This window comes from Cavia porcellus, unplaced genomic scaffold, assembly GCF_034190915.1.
Source record: "Cavia porcellus strain 051 isolate PalLab524CR breed Dunkin Hartley unplaced genomic scaffold, mCavPor4.1 scaffold_12, whole genome shotgun sequence".
NCBI lineage: Eukaryota > Metazoa > Chordata > Mammalia > Rodentia > Caviidae > Cavia > Cavia porcellus.
Window position 1 is genome coordinate 80,387,460 of NW_026947495.1, and position 22,789 is coordinate 80,410,248.

Here is a 22,789-nt window from a genome sequence, read left to right on the forward strand (position 1 = left end):
TGGGAGTAATGGAACCCAAAATGTGTGATTGCTATCGTAAAAAAGAGAGGAAAGAAAGTGATCTGAAGGATACAACTGCAAGTATATTTAAGTGTGTAGGATAGAAAACCATATTACTGAGTTTTTGTTGGATCATTGAACAGAACTGTCTGCGATCTCACTATATTAATGTCCACTTTGTATGCTTTAATTTTGTAACCTGGACAACTGTTTCTGAGATGACAAAATGTAATCTATTAACTAGTGAATTCTTAATGTATATTTTTTCTCTTGAAATTCTGTATTACTTGTAGCCTTTTACTGTTTTTTTCTCTTTAAATAAAAATAAATAAATAAAAAGCGAGAAGCAGATGGGTAAAGAGGATGATAAGCCGAGGTAAGCAGATCAACAAACCCAGGCGCACAGTGAAAAGCCGGAGCACGCGCTGCTAGGAACAGGCAGTCGGACAGGCGAAGCCGGTTTCAGGGTCCTGGCCCAGCTTGATCGTGCTCATTTACTGTTCCCCTGTGCAGTAAAACCCGGGGTCCCTGGGCGTGGGTTTGGCTGGGCAGTGAGCCTGGACATCTCAGACCCCTGTGATGGGTTAGAGTAGCCCCCCAAAACCACGTGGTGGAAGGCTACGGGATTGCAGGGGTGCATAGCTGGGCTGCTGTTTGGAGGGGGGTCTGTGGGAGACTCGGGTCACTGGAACGGCTCATCTCCCTTCCCTGCTCCTCCCTTCACTGTCAGCTTCCGGTCCCCCATAAGGCCAGTGGTATTTCCACACCCCTCGCCATGCCTGCCTGCCCTGCAGCCAGTGATTAGGACTGAAACATGAGCCAAAATGAACCCCTCCTCCTTTTAGATGGCTGCTCCAGGTGCTGTGTCCCAGCAAAGAGGAAAGTGACTGAGACTCCCCTCTGTACCCCAGTTTTAGAGACAAGGTGCTATCTCCACTATCATAGAGCAGGAGCAGGCCAGCTCTGGGGATGCATGGAGAGAAGCCCTCTTGAGGAAAATGACACCAGTCCGTGCCACTGTGCGGATTTTAAAACTGTGCACTCGTGTGAGTGTAGGGCTGGAGCGCTGCCCAGGGCCTGGAGGAACAGGAGTGACCTGAGCTCCACCAGAGCTAACACAGCCTCTCTCATCCCAGGGGCCAAGCTGCTCTGTCCCAGCACAGCTCAGCAGCACCACTTAGCTCCCCAAAACAAACCTGGGGCCACTGGGAGCCAAAGCCTTCTGGGGGGCCTCAACCCATGCCGTCCACCTGGCCAAGATTAGCTAAGTCTCTAAGCTCTGCTGCGGATGTTCTAGATTACCTATTTATTTGCACTGGGAATTGAGCCCAAGGCCTTCTCATTGAGCGACACCCTCAGCCCTTTTTATTTTTTATTTTGAGATAGGGTCCTTCTAAATTTCTAAATTGTTCAGGTTCAGCTTGAATTGCAATTCTCCTGCCTCAGCCTCCCAGAATGCTAGGACTTACAGATGTGTGCCCTACGACTGGCTTGTTTTGCATAACTTTGAACAAAGTCTGACAATTCAGTTCCCTAACTGTGATCACCTTCACAGTACGTGTGGCCCTGCGCAGTGGGTAGAAATAAAGGCAGTGGTCACCTCTCGTTCTGTGGACCTCCATGCGGCTCACTTGAAACCACATTAGAACACTCATTGAATTTGCAGCACACGTTTGAAATTGAAGTTAAAATAGTAAACATAATTAAGGTGTGATAACAATAACATTCACTTCTCTTTTTAAAATCTCAGTAAGGCCTCCCAATACTCACTTATATGAGCTGTGCCACAAATCCAGCACGGCCAGCATCGTGGGGTTCATGGCATTCAGGTGATCTCTGATGTAACTACACGCGGTGAAGAACGACTTCCTCCAAGGTTTTGGCAAAACTTCCATTCTGAAACCAAAGAGGAAACATTTAGCTATCGTCTTTAAGTATCACAGGAAAGTACTGGCCTGGGGCTGTAGCACAACGGTGGGTGCTTGCAATAAATGGACTTCTGGGGTAATAATGAGTATATTTTAATAAAAAATATGATGTATCCCTGTAGGAACAACGAAACATGCAATCATGTTTTAAAATGTAGCAGGGACATGTTCTTTATGGGTTTGTATAATTTCCTCAACAGTGATTGGTTTGTGTCTTTAACACAGACAGTAACTAATTTTTTTCTCTGATCCTTCTGAGTCCATAAATAACTTAGTGATCAAACGGCAACAACCAGCTGCCTTCCATATGCAAAGGTTCTGTGTTGGTGTCAGGATATAAAACATTCAGAATTTCTCCTTTATTCGTAAAATAGTTCAAGGACACAATCCAGGCTGGATATGGAAATACCCTTGACCTTGGTCATCTCTTAATGTGTGACAATCACTTACAAGCCATGGTCCCTCTCTGCCATTCTCATTAGAAGACACATTTATTCTGTGACTCTTGTGACTTATGCAGTCCTCTTCTGTGCATCGCAGAAGTGCCATCTTTATCTTCCAGACCATGGATGGTCCCTAGTTTATTATAGTAGGCCTTCCAATTTTTTTTTTTTTTTTTTTTTTTTTTTTTTGCTTTCTCGTGGTGCAAAGGCAATGAATATGGGTACATATTCAGCAGCTGCTGGTGGGGGCTTGATTTTTCCTGGGCTAGCGCCATGCTGCAGTAGAAAGGTGCTCTCTCCTAGGGCTGGGGCATGGCAGGGCCCCATCACTCACAGTGAGCAGGGTCATCTAGGGGGTCAGACCAGTCACTCATCCAGACAGCACTGCACCGCTCAGCCATGACCACGTGTGGTTGGGCATAACATGCATTTTGGCCTTATAATATTCCCCAGTCTCTGTGGGCTCCAACAGGTCCATCTTGTGGCTGTAATATTTTATTCTCATGATCTTAAAGACATGGTCTTACATTATTATGTAGTACAAGAGTAACCCAGTTTTTCAGGCATAGATAAACACACCACTACCTATGCAGTTACTATAAAGGATGCTGTTTGTCTTTCCCCAGGACAAAACAAAAGACACTTCCCATAGAATTTATGTGCAAATGGCTACCTGACCTGGGTTTGGATTTTGGGGTTTTTTGTTTTGTTTTTGTTTTGTTTTGTTCTGTTGTGTTTTGTCATATTGGAGATAATTTGGAGCACTTCTAAATGACATAAAAGAACAAAGTAAAACTAAATTGGCTAATTATATAAAAATAAGTTTCATTCTTTAAACTATATAAGAAATTTATTCTTAAATGATAATCATTTTTAGAGGAAATATATGGCAGTTGGATTTTCCCATTTGATGGTCTGTATTTCAATCCACGCGTATTCTACCCATGAATATTTTCTCCAGTGGTGCTCCTCTGTCTCTCATGCCAACCGCCATCAAGCTTTATGCCCCTACCCTATCTGAAGCCTGTGCAAACTGCTGTGGAGTCTCAAACACCTACACTGTTTTCCACCAGATTCTTTTGTTTTAATATCCAGGTGTCCATGTGTCTATTTGTCCACTTATTAATAATGTTGTAAATGTGGCATGTTAAGATTTAAATACATGAATAAAGATCATGAAATATGTGCACATGCATTTACAGGCATTTTGTGCATATGTTTAGATATAATTTATAAACACACCTGAAAAGATATAGCCAGTGTGTAAAGACACAAACACATGCAGACATGGTCACATAAAACACACACCCACAGAGGAACCTACTCGGCACGGTGGGGTGGGAGCTCACTGGGCCTTTTATCATCATCCTTCTCTCTGGGGTCTTTTAGAACAAAATCAACTGAAAGAAAATGGAAAAGGTTGGATAAAGACTTACTACATAATTATTAATGTATTAATTATAGTGTATTTCCAGGCAGTTATAAAACTAGTTCTATTAAAATTAACCACTTAAATTTTGTTAGAGCTTTTTTTAAATAATGGGCTATTTGTGTATTTACAAAGAAAATATAGAAATTTACAAGAAACTACAAAAATTTATGAGAAAACCGGTCACATCAGCGTCTTTGAGCGCACCCAGCCCCTGACTTTCATTCACAGCGAGTCCTGATCCTCCCGCCTGGCTCTCAGCAAGCGCTCTCTGGAATGCAGGGATGTTACTGACCCTGACGGAAGCCCTTCAGAGACTGTCCTCTCTGCTCAAAGGCCTTCCCCACGGAGTCTCCACCCCCACAGCACCCACGTGTGGCCACTAGTACTGCTCACAAGGCCAGGGCACTTTGCTCGCACACCTGCTGTGGCCCACTCCTTTCCCGCCTGGCCAGCTGTGTCCCTCCTGCAGGGCCCTGTCCAGGCCTCCAGTGTGTCCTCCGATTCTCTCCTCGTTTTACTCACTGCTCTGCCTTAGGGTGTAAGGCTGTGCCTCTCTCCGTGCTTGCACTCCCTGGCTTTTCATCTTTGCATTTTTGAGATAATAAGAGTCTTAAAGGCAGTGAATGAGGCCTTCAGTGAAGGCCACGTGGTTTCCCCAACTGTGAATACAGTGTTCGTGATACCAGCTTTATTGTCACAGCCGATTGGAGAACATTTTTAAAAGTACAGATTCCAAGTACAAGGATTTGAATTTAGATTGGGCCAGAAACCAGTGTTTTAAAATGATTCTTGCTGGGTATGGTGACACATGAGGACCCCCACAAGTTTGAGGCCAGCCTGGGCTACATAGCAGGAACTCATCTGAAAATACAAGAGAAAAACTTGATCTTATGACTCAGACTTATCTCCATACCATGGGCCAACAAAATCTGCATGGAAAGGGTCAGATTATAACGATTTTCAACTTTGTGAGAATAATGATTCCATCAACCCTGGGCGCTTAAAGGCAGCCACAGGCAATGTGCAGAAAAGTGAGTGTGTACTATGTTCCGATAAAATGTGAGGTGCAGAAGCAGGCAGAGGCCAGAGGAGGCCTCGCCTCACAGTTCCCCAGCTCCTGGTTCACAGAAACATGGTGAGTGACCCTGTTTGAATTTATGACATCAGTAAGATTACTGCCCATTGGTATTTAATTTAAACTTTTGACTATTCTTATACGTGCGTCCTGTGTCTCACACTGATAGGCCATAGAAGGAATGTGAAGGGAAAGACTGTCTCCCAGGGGCCTGAAGCCTTGCATAAACTAGACACTCTATAAGGGAGCGCGGAGAACTGAGCTCAGGACCCTGCAGGCACTGTAATGCTGAGCTATATTCCCAGCTCTGTAAATACTTTGAGGGCTTGAAATTAACGTTCTATGATTTTCTTTAGGGCCATCCTTTATTGACGGAATCTATCCCCACAAATAGATTGAATTTTAATCATTTCTTGGTTTACCTCATTAATGGAACCTGTGTACAATCATAAATGATGCAGCAACCCTGCAAGGACAACGTAACCCAGGAAACAGTTCCACACGTAAGCGATTAACTTCCCACATGCAGAGAATCATCTATGCTGCAACACATATTCAGATTAATAAGCAGCGGGTACCACCAACTTACCTATTGACTTCTTCACACTGAGCAGATAATCTTCTCGCATTTCATCTGATAGTACAGCTATGCTGTCCGTGAGGACCTTCAGATGCTGCGGGACCAGGTCCAGGACGTGTTCCAGCCAGGAGTCCTCCATTGGGGCTACATGGTCTGTGTCGATCCCATGGTGGATGTAATAATAATGCTTCTACATAGAGGAGATGGGGAAATGAGCTGTGGAAATGTGTTTCTCAAAATAGAGAACCACCGAGGAAATCCAAGCACTGCAGCCAAGTATTTATAAATAATAAAAAGTACTTTCTTCAATTCATGTGAGCTTTTATTTTTGGTACCATGGATTGAACTCACAACCTTGTGCTTGCCAGGCAGGTGCTTGTGCCACTGAGCTAAATCCCCAGCCCATGTGAGCATTATTGGAAATCTCTTAAAATTAAAAAATATATATTTCATGAAAATTAAAATGTCACTTCATGAAATATCGAGTTATATTACCAAATTTCTGATGTACTGAACAAAATCCATGCTGAATTAGAGCTCAGTGTTTTATAAATTTAGAAAAAAATAGTTTTTATTCTTATACCATTAATAATCAGAAGCAGAGCTTAAAAGCAAATTAGTATCCCTTGTATGTTAATCACAGAAATGTTATGCAACAGGATGTGAAAAATTTCTAACTGGCCTGATAATACCCTATATAATTTCATAACTGCTATCACATTTTTTCATTCAAAATTCACTTAAAACCTGATATTATTTCTCAAAAAATAAGTATTTAACTTCACTATATTTTCACAAGTATCTACACTGTATTTTTTTTAAATGTCCTCAAAATACTTTCAAAATAGGAATGTGAAAGCCTTTAACAAGTGGGAACGGTGATGCTCGCCTACTCCCAGCTCTTTGGGAGATGAGTGAGGAGAGAGGATCCTTTAGGTCTACAGTGATGGCAAACCTGTCAGAGACGAGTGTCCCAGCTGCAACCCCAAACCCCCTTATTTATCACAAGCACCAACACTGCAACTAAACCTGAACACTGAGGCTTTAGATCAGAAAGAACAACTCCTACACCAGCTTCTTCTCTCTTAAAAGAGAAATAACACATGTGCCATAGGACACCATCCAGGAGTCTGAGTCTGGCAGGGGCAACATAGCTAGGCCCACGTCTCAAAGTTTAAAAAAATCTTGAACTTTGTAGTTGAAATACTTGAGGAAGCTAATACCTCTGTAAAGGGCTATTACACAATTAAAGTAATTTGTCAAAGAGAATAAAGGCATGTACAGGCCATGCATGACTCAGACTAACTTTAAGATGGAAAGTGGTAGCCCTCAGGGTCTCTAATTGTGGCCTTAGGTGGTAAAAAGGAGATTTATTCTAATTAATCCAGTGGAAGAACTTGATGGGACTCTGTATTGACTTCTGTACCCACAGAATTCCACAAGGGAGGAGCACAGAAAATGTCTTTGGTTGCTTCTTTCATTTTCAGCTCTACAGACAAAAGAAGTAACTCCTTACCAAGATGTCTTTCTCTATGGCAGAGGTGGTCATTTTTGAAATTTTGATTTCTTCAGGGATAGCCGATTCTAAACCAACCTCTTGTTGCCTAAGAAAATGACAAACACAATGTTTAAAAGATGCATCAAGGGTAGTTAGGTCACAAAATAATGGATATAAAATCAACTGTTTCCTACTAAATCACAAGAAAAAAACAAACTGTTGGACATTCTGTAGATAGTGTAAATGTGTTTTAGCACCATACCCCTCCCAGCATGCTTCCTCTGTGTTTGCAGGGAGACATTACACTGGAAGTGACTTAGAAGACCCAGTTGAAAGGCCACGGCTTCCTGCTGGTTATTCATCCTCTTCATCGCCACGAAATCAAGTGCTGCGCTATTCAAGACAGTCTGGTCATTTGGAAGGACACACAGACACAGTCTTCAGAAGGACTGCTCTTAGGTCTCTAGAGACGTACGTGTCAGCAGAGAGACACGGAACCTTGTGTGCTCCTCTGCATCTTTAATGGCGATGTGTTCATGTAATACTGTAGTGTTTACACTTCGATTCAGAGCCTGTCATATCGGAGCCACATTTTGGGACTTTTTTCAGCAGAAATACACAGTTCATACCTTCAGGGAAAAGTAAATTTTTCTGGAATACCTTTAACCTCTTCAGCATAATTGTGTCATGCTTTAAATTCCAACCCTGTCAGTAATGCTGTGTAATAAAACACTCCTTCCCCCTAACTGGTGAGTGGAGAGGGGAGGTTTATTGGACACCTAAAATGCTACATCAAAGTGGGTACCCATTTGTTTCTTGCAAACTTGGGAACCCAAAATTTTGTGAAAATTACCCTTCTTTAAGTTATATGAAGAAAAATAAATTACTAAACTACAATGATTTAAATTATATGAAGAAAAAAGTCACCACTTGGGTAGTTCCTGTTAAATTCAGGATACAGTAGGTATTCAGGAAATGTTCATCACGTAGAGGAATGTGAGTGTAGAGGGGCAGAAGGAGATCTCCCAGGTACTCAGTAGTTGGAAGGAGAAGAGCTGCTTATTCTAACCACAGACAGGATCCCATTATGTAACTGATTGTACAGAAAAAAGGAATCAATACAATAGTAAAATATTTCAGCAATCAAGAAATTGGTGTTCATCTTCTACCACGATAATGGGCATGACCTTAACGACTTGTGGGATTTTTTAACTGGCAGAAATGTTCATTTTACCACGAGCTGATTCCTGAGAGTTAAATGTTCTTCATTGTCTAGGAATAACGCGAGCTGGGAAGGATGCGGCCAGGCCAGGTAGGGAGGAGAGAGAAGGCGGAAAGGCTGTTGGAGCAGATACGGTTGCCCTGGCAGTATGAGTGAGGACCCTTTCAACCTTGGGAGTCTGTGACTCTGTCGTTCTAGGGCTAAGGGCAAAGAGCCTGCTCACCAGAAACAAATGATCAACCAATCAGATGACTGTTTTACTTTTGTTTTTCATTCTAGCAATGTGTGGAATACCACATTAGTTGCTTTTCATATGCTAAAGTATATATCAAGTAAACTAATTTAATTAGTAACCTGATAATTTTCCCATACAAAAATGTTCAGGTCCAAATGCCTTCACTAACAAGTTCTATCAAACAAGGAAGAAATAATACAAATTCTATATAAACGCTTCCAGAAAATACAAGCGATGACAATACATTCCCAACTCATTCCCCAAGACCAACAGTGACCTGATATCAAACTCCAGACTATAATAAGAAAAGTATGGGTACATATTAATCATGAATATATGCTCAAAAATTTATAAAATATTAGCAAACCAAATCCAGCAACAAACTAAAACGATTATACATAAGGACTGAGACAAAAGCCAGAGATCACTGTCAGGGACAGAGAAAAGGCATTTAACCAAAGCCCAGCAGCCACTCATGATAAAACCTCTCAACAACAGGAAAAAGAAAGAAACTTCCCCAGCATTAAGGGAGATCTTTTGTTTTTGTTTACATGTTTATTCAGTCCTTGTTCTCATTTTATGCATTTTTTAATTTAGCTTTTAAATTTATTTATTGTAAATTGGGAAGTTAATGCTTTTATACATTTGGAGGTAAAAAGGAATATTATAGTTTATAAGTACAAGTGCAATAATTAAATTCAGTAAAATATTATCACTTTAAATATTTATTATAATGAGAATATGTAAAATATACTCTTAGTGAGTTTGAAATGTACATTAGTATTTATCATATTTACACACTACGCAAAGATTCTCAGAGAAAAAACTTTCTTCTTTTCATGCCAAGGATTGAACTCACTACCTCATGCTTTCCAGGCAGGCACTTGTGCCACTGAGCTAGACCCCTAGCTGCCCCTCAAAGAAAAAACTGTTCCTTTCAACACCCTCTAGCCATTCTCTCCCCCGTGATCACCTCCTGCACCCTCCTCGCTGAGTCAGCTGTTTCAGATCTCACAAGTCAGAGCACGTGGCATTTGTATGTCTGTGCCTGGCTTTCCCTAACACAGTGTTCCTCAATTTTATCCAACTTGAGAATAACGATATTCTTTTCTTTTGTGGTACTGAGAATCAAACTCATGACCTCATGCTTGCCAAGCAGGCGCTGTGCCGCTGAACTATATTCCCAGCTCTATATCCTTATTTGTTAAAGCAGAATCTATCCCATTACCTATATATTTTTACTGCATTTTCTGTTGATGGGCACTTAGGTTGACTGACTCCCTAATTATGTTGAACAATAAACAGGAGAGCGATAGTATCTCTCTGAAAAAGAGATTTAATGCTTTCCATAGAACTGGGTAGTTTTCATGTTACAAGTGTTGCACTTTAAAAATGTCTATTTCCAAGTATTGTTCTTTTTATTTTAGTATGAATAGAATTACATAATCTCATTATCTAGTTGTTCTCTGCCATTAAATAGAAAAATCAATAGATTTTTGCTTATTGATCTCACATTCTAAGATTTTGCTAAGCTTACTTGTTCTTGTCTTTTTAAAGTTTCCTTAGAATTTCCTGTATATTTGATGGTGCTATCTAGAAATAAAGACAATTGTACTTCTTCATCGTCAAACAAGATGCTTTTAATTTCTTTCTTTGTTTTTTTTTTTTTTCCATTTTGCATGTTTTAGGTCCTTTGGTACATAATGAAAAAGCACTGATGAGAAGGGAATTCCTGATATTGGGGATAAAGCCCTCTGATTTTTACATGTGTGTAGAATATTAGTAGTAGATATTGAAAGATACCTTTATGGAGAAAAGGAAACCCTTGCCAAAGTAAACCCTCTAGTAGAAATGTAAATGAGCACAGCCATTGTGGAAGGTTCTATAGAGGTTTCTCACAAATCTAGCAGTAGAATTTCCATCCGATCTAGTGATCTCACTCCTGGGTGGTGATCACAAGGATCTGAAGTCAGTTTCAAGTTGTAGGAGAAGTCTCTTTCCTGAGAGTCTTCAGTTGTGCTTCCATGGCTGCCCACTGTTCTTGACTGATTCCTTGTCAGTTAGACTTTTGGGAAGAGCTAGAAGTGACACGGTGCCAGGTCTGTGGACAGGGTGGATGAGGACACACAGCCGCGACCTCACAAGCCTCAGCTCCTGGAGCACCACGCACTGCACCGGACCACACTGAGAACCGCATTCATGAGCAGGACTTCCCCAAACTGCTTCACAAGGGGCAAGCAAGGGGGGTAAGGACGTTTGAAAGGAGGAGTATGCTAGGGTTATGGTGACGTAATTTTACTGTGATGTTTTAATATTTAAACATTTATCTTATCATTCTCCATATAAAGAAAAATCTCTTAAATATGATTCCCAAGGCATGAACAATAAAAGAAAAAATGATAAATTGAAATTTTTCAAATGTTAAAACTTCAAAAACAACAACATTAAAAAATAAAAACAATAAGCTCCACATGCTAGTAGAAAACATCAGCAAAAGATTTCTATGAAAAGAACTTATATAGGAAACATACAAGAACTGTACCAATGCAAAATAAAGAAATCCAATGAAAAGTGAGTGAAATATCTGAATAGGTACTTAACCAATAATTTATATGAGTGCCAAACAAGAAAAAATGACCATGCATTAAAATGCATTTAAGGAAATACATTTTAAAGACATAATAATATGCAACATGTCTACTAAAATCACTAGACAGAGGAAACAAAACTAAAGAAATTGCGTTATTTTATGGGAATGCAAAATGGTACAGCCGCTTGGAAAACCTTCTGTGAAACCTCAGAAAGTTAAACTTGAACCTACCACATAACCCAGCATTTCTATGTCTAGGTAATTACCCAGAGAAAATTAAAAGACATGTTTACAAGAAGACTTTTATGCAAATGTTCATAGCAGTATCATTGAGAACAAAAGCAGAAACAAAGAGCATGAATGACATTAAAAACAAACCTATTGTATGATTCCAGTTCTATAAAATTCTAGAAAAAGTAAACCTATAGAGAAAGAAAGCAGAGCAACCCCTGCCTGGGCAGCAGCAGGAAGAGGGGACTAATTAGGAGGGGTACATGTACGACCCAAGAACTGTATTCTAAAAGTAAGTTTAGGTGTGCATTGCGAAACTATAGACGTTAACTAAAACTCATTAAATTTTACACTTACTTTACACTTACCAGGATAAATTGAATGATTTATAAATTCTCTCTCAATAAAGCTGTTTTTTTTTAAAAAGGTCTATGTGCCATGCTTAAAAATAAAATGTTCCAACAGAGAGAGGCTGAGAGGGGGACAGAAAGAGAGACAGACAGAGACAGAGAGACTGATTCAGCTATATGAATTTGATTAAGGGCTAAAACATCTATTGGAGGAAAAACTGGCTATCTACAGGAAGAAGACTGCTCACTTCGGCAGCACATACACAGACAGAAGACTGAATCTAGACCCAGGCATCTCACTGTGTGCTAGCTAAAATGGGTACAGATCTGAATGTTAAAAAAGGAGATAAAATAGATAAAATTCTTGAATTCATAGGCATAGGCAAGGACTTTCTAAACAGAACCCCAATGGCACAAGATATATTACCAAGAAACATTACAAATACGGTCATAACTAGCAGAGTACAGACACAACCTACAGAATGAGAAAACTTTTTTCCAGCTGTTCCTCAGACAGAGGACTATTTTCTAAAATATCCAATGAACTTAAAAATTAGAAACCCAAAATACAAGACCCAACTGAAAGGTAAGCAACTGATATGAATAGAAGTACAAATAACTAATAAATATATAAAAATATTCAGCATCACTGGTTGTCAGAGATGGAAATGTAAACAACACTGAGACTTCATCTCATTCAAGAAAAAATGGCTATCACCGAGAAATCAAATAACAACAAATGCTAGCAAGGCTGCAGGAGAAAGAAAGCCTTGTACACTGCTGGTAGGAAGGTACGCCAGCACAGCCACAGTGGAGATCAGGATGGAGGGTCAGCAAAACTAACAATAGAAATTCCATTTGGCTCAGCTCTTCTCTTTCTAGGTATCTTCTCTAAAGACGTAAAGACATACTACAGTGATACACACACACACATACACACACACACATTTATAGCAGCACAATTCATAATAGCTAAACTTATAATAGCTAAATCTTAGAAACAACCCAAATGCCCATCAACTGAGAAATGGATTAAAAAAAGATGTAGTATTTTTATACAATGGAGTACTACTCAGCTATAAAGAAAGACCACATGGAGGCTTTTGTAAGTAAATGGATATGACTTGAGACCATACTCGTAAGAGAAATCAAACTCACATGTGTAAATATCGTATTGTCTCCTGGGTGTAAGAAACTGAAAGAGTAAATGAGACACCAAATATTCAGTAAATATTGCGAGAGGGCAAGAAACTGCTCAAAGAGGAAAAACATAATAGCTAAATCTTGAAGCAGCCTATAGTCCATCAGCAGATGAATCGATAAAGAAAATGTGGTATTACACAAAATGGATCACTACTCTGCCATAAAGAAGGATACACTTGAGGCATTTGCAAGAAACTGATGTAAATCAGACATGCAAGCTTAAATGCCACAAGGTTTCTTCTATAGGAAAAATCCAAATTATAAAGGCAACTTATAAAGGGCAAAATGAAAGACAGATAACAGGAAGAAGGGGGATAGATCTTTCTTTAGTGGGAAGGGAAGCAAGAGAAGGGGGAAGAGAGGAGTGAGGGCAGGGCAAAGGGCCGAAAACAAGAACTAAGATGTTTCCTGCACATGGATCAGCTGCACTCAAGTAGCGTAAACACTGTGTACCGCACGCATGTACTAATACAAAATACAAACTGGTAAAAAATAAAAGAAGGGAGTGTGCAAGAGTCCAGTGGGACAAAGTTTGCAAAATGAGGACAAAGTGACGGGGCTCCTCACTCACAGTAACACTCGGCAGAAACGATGGGCAGCACTTGTGCCTGCTCACTGCCCGATGCACCGGGGAGATTACCATTACACACTGAGCCCGAACAAGGATGAAACTGAGCCCTTCACAGATAGGAAAGTTAGCGCTCCCTGCACAGTCTCACAGCGAGAAATACTAAGGGGTGAATCGCAACCAAAGAGAAAATGGAACTGTAAGTAGAGAGTGGAACGCAAGTAATTTTCTAAGAAATTATGTGACATGTTAGTAAAGCAAGTATTCACTAACTTAAAAAAAGAATATGCATATTTAAGATCTTGGGGGAATTAAACCACTTTTTAAAAATTACATAAGAAATGCTAAGTAAGTTAGAGTTAAACTAAAACAATTTTAACATCTGTGGTTCAGGAGGAAGACAGACAAAATGAACTTTAAAATTGTAAATTTAAATTAAGATGTCTAGTTTTAAAGATTAGGATGGTCATTTAAGAAACAAATATATTTCATCATTTTTAAATCCATGGCAATAAAGAGAAAATTGAGAACACTCAAGTGAATGAAAAGCAGGAAAAGAATTAAAATGAAGGCCATTTACGACAAATAGAACACAAAATACATTGGCAGGAATTAAATGTTCATAGATAAGAAGTATCAGAAAGCTGTCTACATCTGGGCTGCAGCTTGCTGATAAAGCACTTGCCTCACATGCATGAGACCCCTGAGATCCATCCCAGAGCCACACACAAAGATTAGTGGGCAGATAGATGATAGGTGATAGATAGATATACAGGCAGACTGGCAGGATTAAACAAACTACTAAGACTGAACTTCAGTAAGTCTGTCTCCATTCAGCACAATTAACACACAACAAAAAGGTTAAAAACAGACTTCTGTCTCTTACAACAGCAGGAAAGAGAATCACAAAAACTGCCATCTCTACTGTTCCATAAATGCTGGGTAATAACTTAGAAAGCTCCTTTGAACACCATGTTTGAAAAAAACAGTGAAAGACTAAACACAGCTTATGGGGCAGAGCTTGGGATTTTCTGATGATTCTTTAGTTAACTCCAACAAAGACCCTCATAAACCTGAAAGCCACCATGGGAGCCACGCTCAGTTTAAAAAGGGCTGGAAATAAGGGATACAGAAGTCACATCAAGAAGCTCCTCTCAGTCCCTCACGCCCTGATGCCCTGTGCTGTGTAACCTGTGCCCTCTCTCTGTTCCACCTGGCCAACCCATCAACTTGTCTCCAAAGCACCCAAACTCACTCAGTTACCAAAAAGCCAGCCGCCCGGCCCAGCGCCACTATGTTCTCATCTGTGTACTCATTCAGGGTAACAGTCCTTAAGTATAACACGTTTCTTTATCCAAACCTCTGGTGGAGGAAGAAGAAAGACACCTCATTTGTCTTGACCTGGGTTCCAGACAATCAAAAAGAATGTCTTCTCTGAACTGACAGACAGAGCGCTACTTGCACATTGATATTGGAATTGATTTTCAACAACTAGTGTGATCCAAGTGTGCCTAAGCCAAGAAAACAGTACAGTGGTGGGCCACGCAGGTGACATTCTGGTGGCACTTGGCAAAAGCAAACTCAAAGCTACTCTAGAGGAGGCATCCACCATCAATTCAGCTGCACAGGACTCCACAAATCCCCCCGTCCTTTGTAAGCACTCAGCCATCCAGCAAGTCACGCCAGAAGGGGTGAGAAAACGGGGTTCTGGGGTGACTTTATGCACTACAGTGGGTCATGAAAACCCATGGTTGTTTGCACCATAATGACACAAGAGAATGCTAAACAATTTGTACAATGCCACATGGAAATGAGACGAAGAGTAACTTGAGTCCTCCTCACGCTCCCTACAAAGTTGGAAAGCTCAGGCCAGGCTGGACGGGGCGGCCACAGCCTGCACTGCTGTGCCCTCCACCCCATTCCATGCCTACATGAAGAGTCCTACAATGTCAGAGAGGTCACCTCACTGTGTATCACCTGAGCTGACGAGATGGGGAAAAACCACCAGCCAAAGACTCCACTAGCCACATGGCTATCACCAGAATGTCCAGAAACTGTGATCACTCCGCCAATGTCAAGCACTCACGTTGGTGCCTTTACAATTCATGGTATTTCAAGGTGGGACATGCCTAACAGGGTTAAACTCGAACTCCTTCATTCCTTGTACATCAACATTGCAACAAGGCTTTCCTTGGAGATGCACACAATTCTAAGAGTTTTAGATAAAATTTCTCAGGGGCTCTAACTAGTGTGACACACTTTGGCAGCATAAGGAACTTACAGGATGACGTTAACAAGAGCACTTCGAAAGTTTTCTCGTTCTCTGTGAGGAGACTTGGCCTTTGACCTGCAGGTAGATGGTCTAGCATCTTCAACTTGGTGGAAGACTCTGTCTTTTTTTCCTAAGTGTTCAATGTATTCAGCTTGAATTAAAAAAAAGATTGTTCCTCTTAAAAGCAACATAAAATATTTAAGTACTTAGAATAAAACACCATTAGAAAATATAACAAGCTTTAAGTCTTCAAGAAAGTCTAATTTATTTTCTTTTATTTTCAGAAAGTTAAAATACTACTATCTTCTACTATCATAATAGAAACTTTTATTTCAAGAATATTCAATTGACTTACTATATATTTTGATTAATATAACAATTTTTCAATTACATTTACATAGGCCCTTTTAAAATGAACAAGATTAAAACTATGATTAAAGACAGTGCAGCCATTAAAAATTTAAAGAATAATAAAAAACAATATTAAATGTAATCAATCTGATAAGCATTGTATTTTAATGAGTCAAAATAATAAAACATTAAATGACTCATTTGAAAGTAATATTTATGCCTAACTAAAAATTTCTTAGAAAAAACTTCTCGGCCTTTGACACAGGTAAATTCTAACTACAACAAATAAAAGATTTGTGATAAACAGCCAAATTCCTAAAATATCAGCTCTTACAGCATTTACAAAGGCTTGAAATAATGAAGAACTGGAATCAATTATTTCTGAGATGGAAAACATTTGGGAGAAATTTTTCTACATGACATAAATGTCACTTAAGTTTTACATTTTTATGACTCTATTAACTAAATGTCACACAGTTTTTTCCCTGTAGAAAATACCTTTAAATTTAGAATGTAAATTAATGTTCTTACCATAAGACTGTTCATTTTTAACAGTAAAAGGCTCCGGGATCTCATTCTCCTGCTTTATATTCAGGTGGAAGGATGGAGCAGCCTGCTGCCACTGGGGCTTTGTACTCACCTAAACGAGACACTTAAGTGTTAGTGAGTGTTATGGTTTGTGTCTGGATGTCCACCCAAAGCCCCATGCAGTCATGCGGGCGGGCTTCTAGAATCTGTGATTGATTCACAGTCCAATGCTGGGGTTATGGGTGTGAGTGCTGCACCCACCCTGGGTGGGCAGCCTACACACAATGTAATGGGCAGAAAGAGTCCTCTCTCACGCTCCTCCATGTTTGCTCCTGTTGCTTGTGCTGTTTTCCACTTCCATGATCTATTGCCCTCTGCCATGCTGCTGTGCCTTGGAAGAGTATGGTGAACCCTCCACAAACTGTGAGCTAAACAGACCTTTCCTTCCTTCATTTTGGGCATTGAGTCTTTTGTCTCAGCAATGAGAGAAAGTAACTAAGACAGTGAGTAATACAGCAAACCCCTTTTCATGTACCACAGAGATATTTTAATGAAATGCACACATCTTTTCTCAAACAGATAAGGATGTCTGGGAAGACATAAACCATCCACAGCAGGCCTACGTAAGGCATGGTGTATTATGTCTACTCAAGCCGGGACTGGCCAGGGCGTGCAGCATTTGTGAGATGTTCTCAAAAGCCAGGCTGCCAGCTGGATGTACTCATCTTCAGCATTTGACAACTGTCTTTAAGCCTTCTTTTTTGTTTACATTTTAAAAACTGTCTCATAAAAGCATAAATATTACACATATCAGTGGGTTGCCAAGTGATATTCTGGTAGTTATATACGCTGTGTAATGCTTAAAAAGTTAAACACATCTTACTCCTCAAAACTTCATCTCTTGGTGGTGAAAACTTCCAAAATTCTTTCCTCTAGCTTTCTACAGATTATTATTTAGTCACTCTGCTGTGCAATACACACACAGCGCTCCTCACTCCTACCTTACCTACGACCCTGTACCACGGATCATCCCCCACACACACTCCCTAGGTGCTGTGTCCATTTTCATCTCTCATTTTGTGTCTTCTCTCTCTCTTTTTTTGGTTCTACTGTTTTGTCTATTTTAACTATCTTCCTGAAGAACCAGTTCTATTTTGTTGATTTTTCTGTATTGCTTTTTACTATTTCATTTATTCTTCCCTGATTATTATTATGTTTTTCTTTGCTATTAAATTTGGGTTTTATTTTTCCATTCCCTTTAGATTGAAAAATTTGTTTAGGGTTTTTTCCTTGTCGTCTTGCATTTTTATTTGGGATCTTTCTGCGTTTTGCTGCAGGATGTGATTGCTATAAACATCTCTCTTAGTATTCCTTTTCTTATATGCCACCGGTCTTGGTATGTTATGTTTCCAATTTCATTTGTTTTAAGCAATTTTAAAAATATTTCTTGATTTCTTCTTTCATCTACTAGTTGAATTAAGTTGTGTAATTTCCATGGATTTGTATAGTTTCTGGAGTTTTTCTTGTTTTGTATTTCTAGTTTTGTTGTATTGAGATCAGAAAAAATATTCTAGATGATTTCAACTTTTTAAAACTTTTATTTTGTAGCTTATCATGTGTTCTATCATGGACACCGTTCTATCATGGACACTTATCATGGACACTGTTTCAAGTGCTGTTAACAGTGTGTATTGAGAAGCTAATGAGTGGAATGTCATATGGATGTCTGTTAGGTCCATTTGGTTGAGTGTAATTTAGCTCTGTTGTTTCCTTGTTGATTTTTTATCTGAATAAAAGTAGAGTATTAAAGTCCACAACTATTATTATATTGGAGTCTATCCCTCCCTTTATGACTAGTAGTATTTGCTTTATATATTTGGCATATGTCTTCCTTGTCTCTTTCTACGTTTTGGATTTAAAGTCTATTTTACCTAAGTACAGCTATATTTGCTTTTCTTGGATTCTATCTATAGAATATCTTATTCTCGCCTTCATTTTTAGTCTTAGTGTCATCAGAGGAGAACTGAGCACCTTAGCAGCAACATTAGGTCTCATTTGCTTATCCATTTAGTCACTCTAGGCCTTTTAATGCGAGAACACAATCTATACTCATTCAAGGTAATTACGGATAGCTAAGTGCTTGCTACAGCCATTGTGTAACTCGTTCTGTAGTGTTGTTTATTCTCTTTATTTCTCCTCCTCTTCTAGTCTTCCTTTGTAATTACACGGTTTACTTTAGTAGTATGTTTTGATTCTTTTAATAATTTCGGTTTGTAGGTTACAGATATTTGCTTTGTGGTTACCATGAGGCTTGAAAAAACATATCTTGATTATAATAAACTATTTTGAAATGATAGCAAGTAGTATGATTTTAAATAACAAAAACAAAAAAGAAGAGATGAGATACTGATAAGAAAGTCATATACACCAACTTCCCTCAGTGAATGCATTTGTCATGTATCATAAACATATAGCCAAAAAAAGAAAGAAAACTACATTTGCAATCCATTCTTCCCACATTTTGAATTTTTAATATTCCAGTTTACACATGTATGGCCTCTGCCTTAACATATTAATGTAGTTATCATTTTTAATTATTTTGTTTTTAGCCTTCATACTAAAGATACGACTGGTTTGCACAGCATGCTTCCCATATTTTAGAACATTCTGACAATCACCCTTACAGGGTTTCATATCTTTCCATTTCACTTCTTACTCATGAAGATGTCTGTCTTTTAGTTTGAAGAACTTCCTTTATATTTCTTGCAGAACGGGTCTGGCAGAAATATAATCTCTATTTTTGTTTTGTTTGGGAATCTCTTTATCACTTCCTCATTTCCAAAGGACAGCTCTGCTGGGCACAGAGAAACCTTGATTGAGAATCTTTTTTTGGCCTTAGGTGCTGTGAAAAAGCTCAGGCATTTTCTACAATATTTCTATAGACAAGTCTGCCGTGAGGTGAGCTGGGGCAGTACTGTTTCTTTGTTCTAGCAGCCTTGAGCATCTTTTTACCTTTCACTTTTGAGTGCCTGATTATAAGATATCTTGGGGTAAGCTTGTGGAATTAAATAAGGAAACCTTTGGCCTTCCTGTTCCTGACAACTCTATCCTCTTCTAGGTTTTGGAAATTTTCTGTTATTTATTTATTTATTACTAAGCTTTCTGCCCCTTTAGCATTCTCAAGTTACTCTGGAACCCCCACAACTCAAGTAATTACTTGAACTATTTGAATACTGTCCAAAACTTTCTGTAGGCTTTCTTCATTCCTTTCATTCTCTTTTCCCTCTTTAAATACATTTACAAGTAGCTTCTCTTCCGGCTCACTAACTCCTTCCTCCATTTGATCTACCTTGCTTATTACAGCTTCCATATTGAATTTTCTGAAGGTACTTTTCAGCTCAAGGGTTTCAGTATTTTTAAAGTGCTCCTATCACTTTGTTGGGTTTTTCTGTTAAGAGTATTGAAGGGTGTTGGGAGCCGCAGCCGACACCGGTCGCCTTACTTGGCGGACGTAGGGCCTGTGGGTGGGAGCGGAGCCTGAGCTAGATTGCCCCTCCCATCGAGTGAGCCAAGTTGGCGCCTGCTTCCTGCCCCCTGATTGCGCTGGCGACTTAAACAACCCGCTCTGTAAGATAGTCTGCCTAGCAACAACTGATGTTAGCCAGTCAGCCCGCATCGCGCGCTTTAAACTGATTGGCTACTGTCACCCTATAAAAGTGAATGCCTCTCCCGCCACGAGAGAGGAAGCACAGAGAGAGATAGAGAAAGTCCACCGGCGAGAAAGGGCTGGTGGCAGAGTGGAGGCCTCGCGGGGCCCACGCGGAGACAAATAAAGGCAAGGTTGCACACCGCCAGACTTTGTCGTGTGTCTTTCCTGCCGGCCGGGAGCGACCCCGACAGAAGGGGGCTGGGGATTTAGCTCAGGGGCATAAGCACCTGCTTGCAAGCAGGTGGTCATGAGTTCGATCCCCGGTACCGATAAAAATGAAAAAGACAAAAAAAAAAAAAAAAAACAGTATTGAAATGCTTTCTGTCTTTTCTTTAAGTTTTCCGGGTTTCCTTAACACAGATGTTGAATTCCTCTAGAGTTCTCCTATGTTGATGGCTACCTGATCATTTTCTGACATCTTATTTGACTGCTAGGTGAGGTCACAGTTTCCTGAAAGCTCCTGATGTTACTGGCATGTCACATTGCCTGAATATCTGTTCCAGTCTTCCTAATCTAGCATTATCTCAGAAATTCCAAACAAGCAGCTTATTTTCTCTGACCTTATAGAAACATCAACTATCATGCCCAGGTTCACCAGGAGTCTGCTCCTGGTGTGCTGCAGCTGTCTCAGTACTAGAGGGTAATCCATGCCCAGGCTTGTCCCAAGTACACTGCTGATGTGATGTTTAGAAAGAACCAGGAGCATAACTAAAAAACTAGTCTTTTCCCACAACTCTCTCCTCTGAGCCAGGGTAGGTCCAGGTGATTCATCCACAGTTACTGGCCAGTGATCAGGTACTGCAGAATTTTACCTGACTCTGAGTAGAGTCATCATGGCTAGACTAGCCAGAGGCTCCTACATCACACCAATGCCACTCAGCTATGTCATACCCTGAGCCCACAGCCTGCCAAGCCAGTACACCAGAAGGGTAGGAACAAGGGCCACAAGCTACAGACTGCCTATTATTAAAACACAGACTCATAGCTGAAGACTGATGCAACCAACCCCAGTGATGCCAGCTAGAATAGGAGCCCAATAGGCTGGGGCTGTGTGTCTCCCCCTAGGACTGGACTGTCCCAGAGGTGCAGATTGCAAGCAGAGCTAGGGAAGGGGGCTGCCAGGATCTGCCCAGGATTTGGTTCTACCAGCACAATGCTAAGTTCCAGGGTAAAGCATGCTTACCACCCTGTCCTACTACACAGGGTCTTGTGTCAAGCAGGGCTGCCTGAAGTTCAGGTGGTGTTAGAGAAGCCAGGCCCTGGCTACACAGGCTGGTGCTGAGCCAGTGGCACCCAAGTCTCACAAGCTGAGGGGTGCACAGAGGCTCACACTGCAGCTGGCAGTTATGCAGGCCCAAATCTGAGTCTGCACTGGTTTCCAGGTCTCGGCTGGTGCTGGGGTGTTCTAGGGCCCCAGCTGTGAGCCCTGGTCTCGCAGCAGCTGTGTTCCCCAGGTTTGAAGACAGTGGATGGTAACAGTCCTTGGCCACCACAGCTGATGCTAGGCTAGATAGTACTCACGTCTCAGCCACACGGGGCTGGGCACTCTCAGGAGGTGGGCAGGCATGCTCTGGGCCTACTTCAAGGAAGGCAATGGTACAAGCTGAAACTTTCACCTGCCCCACCATTGCATAGGTCTCCATTCAATGCCAGGACAGATCTAGAGGCTCTGTGTGTGAACTCCAGCGCAAAAGGGGCCTTCAGTTTATAAAGGTGCTGGATCTCACCATGACGGTCTAGCACTGGGTTCCAACACAAAAGCCTGTGCCAGTCCATTGAGATCTACTCTGTACTCTTCCCCGCAAGGTCTGACACAGTTCCAGCAGCCCTGGCCTGGAGAATTAGCTCAGATTTGTGCATCACAGCAGACAGAAGAGCATTTATATCTTTTAAAAGGGCAATGGCTAATTAGCTCTCACCAAGAACTGCAACACCAAACCACAGAACATGACTGGTGAAAACTAAGCTCCATCAGCAAATGCAGACAGGCATATTTTAAATCAAAATCTACAGACTTAGTAATGCTAATAATTTAGTCGATTTCTTCCTGTCAGATCTAGATCAACTTGTTAGGCCACACTCACAGTACTCCTCCTTCTGCCTAATTTTACTCTCTCCTGCCCCTTCCTGCTTCCCAAGTAAACTACCGACACACAGGCTTTGTGTCAGGTTCTTCTTTCTCAGGAAATACAGGAGCACACTGTGAAAGTCAGTGACTTTCCGTCCAACCATCTGCTCCTGCATTCTCCCACCCCTGTCTTGCTCCAAAAGGGATTTAAGACTCATGGGAGTTCTGTGGGCAGAAGGGTGTGGGTCACCTGCTCACAGAGGCTGGGAGCCACCTGGGCCGGGTCAGCATAATTTCAACTGCAACAGTCACTTTCTAGAAGAAGCAGGGCTGTAATGAAAATCGCTCGAGGTAGTGGTTACTACTAGGGATCTGTTAACCAAGTAAGGTGCAAATAAAAACCAATTTAAGTCAGTGGATTATTTTTTAAAATACTGTTTCTCTTGAGACATATAAAACTTAAAGAACAATAAAGAAAAATCAGCCAAAAAAGCATTGTAGATGAT

General features: G+C 40.6%; 1 protein-coding gene across 1 annotated transcript in view; it reads right to left on the bottom strand.

Moving 5' to 3' along the window:
• Nucleotides 1-22,789, bottom strand: part of Dnah7 (dynein axonemal heavy chain 7) — a 239,656-nt gene that overhangs the window by 189,492 nt on the left and 27,375 nt on the right. Inside the window, exons 4-9 of the mRNA XM_023562205.2 lie at nucleotides 16,510-16,618; nucleotides 15,637-15,778; nucleotides 6,975-7,062; nucleotides 5,468-5,648; nucleotides 3,696-3,771; nucleotides 1,771-1,896 (exon numbers count right to left, since the gene is read on the bottom strand). Of these exons, the coding sequence (XP_023417973.1) occupies nucleotides 1,771-1,896; nucleotides 3,696-3,771; nucleotides 5,468-5,648; nucleotides 6,975-7,062; nucleotides 15,637-15,778; nucleotides 16,510-16,618 (722 nt within the window). The remainder of the gene's footprint in view (nucleotides 1-1,770; nucleotides 1,897-3,695; nucleotides 3,772-5,467; nucleotides 5,649-6,974; nucleotides 7,063-15,636; nucleotides 15,779-16,509; nucleotides 16,619-22,789) is intronic.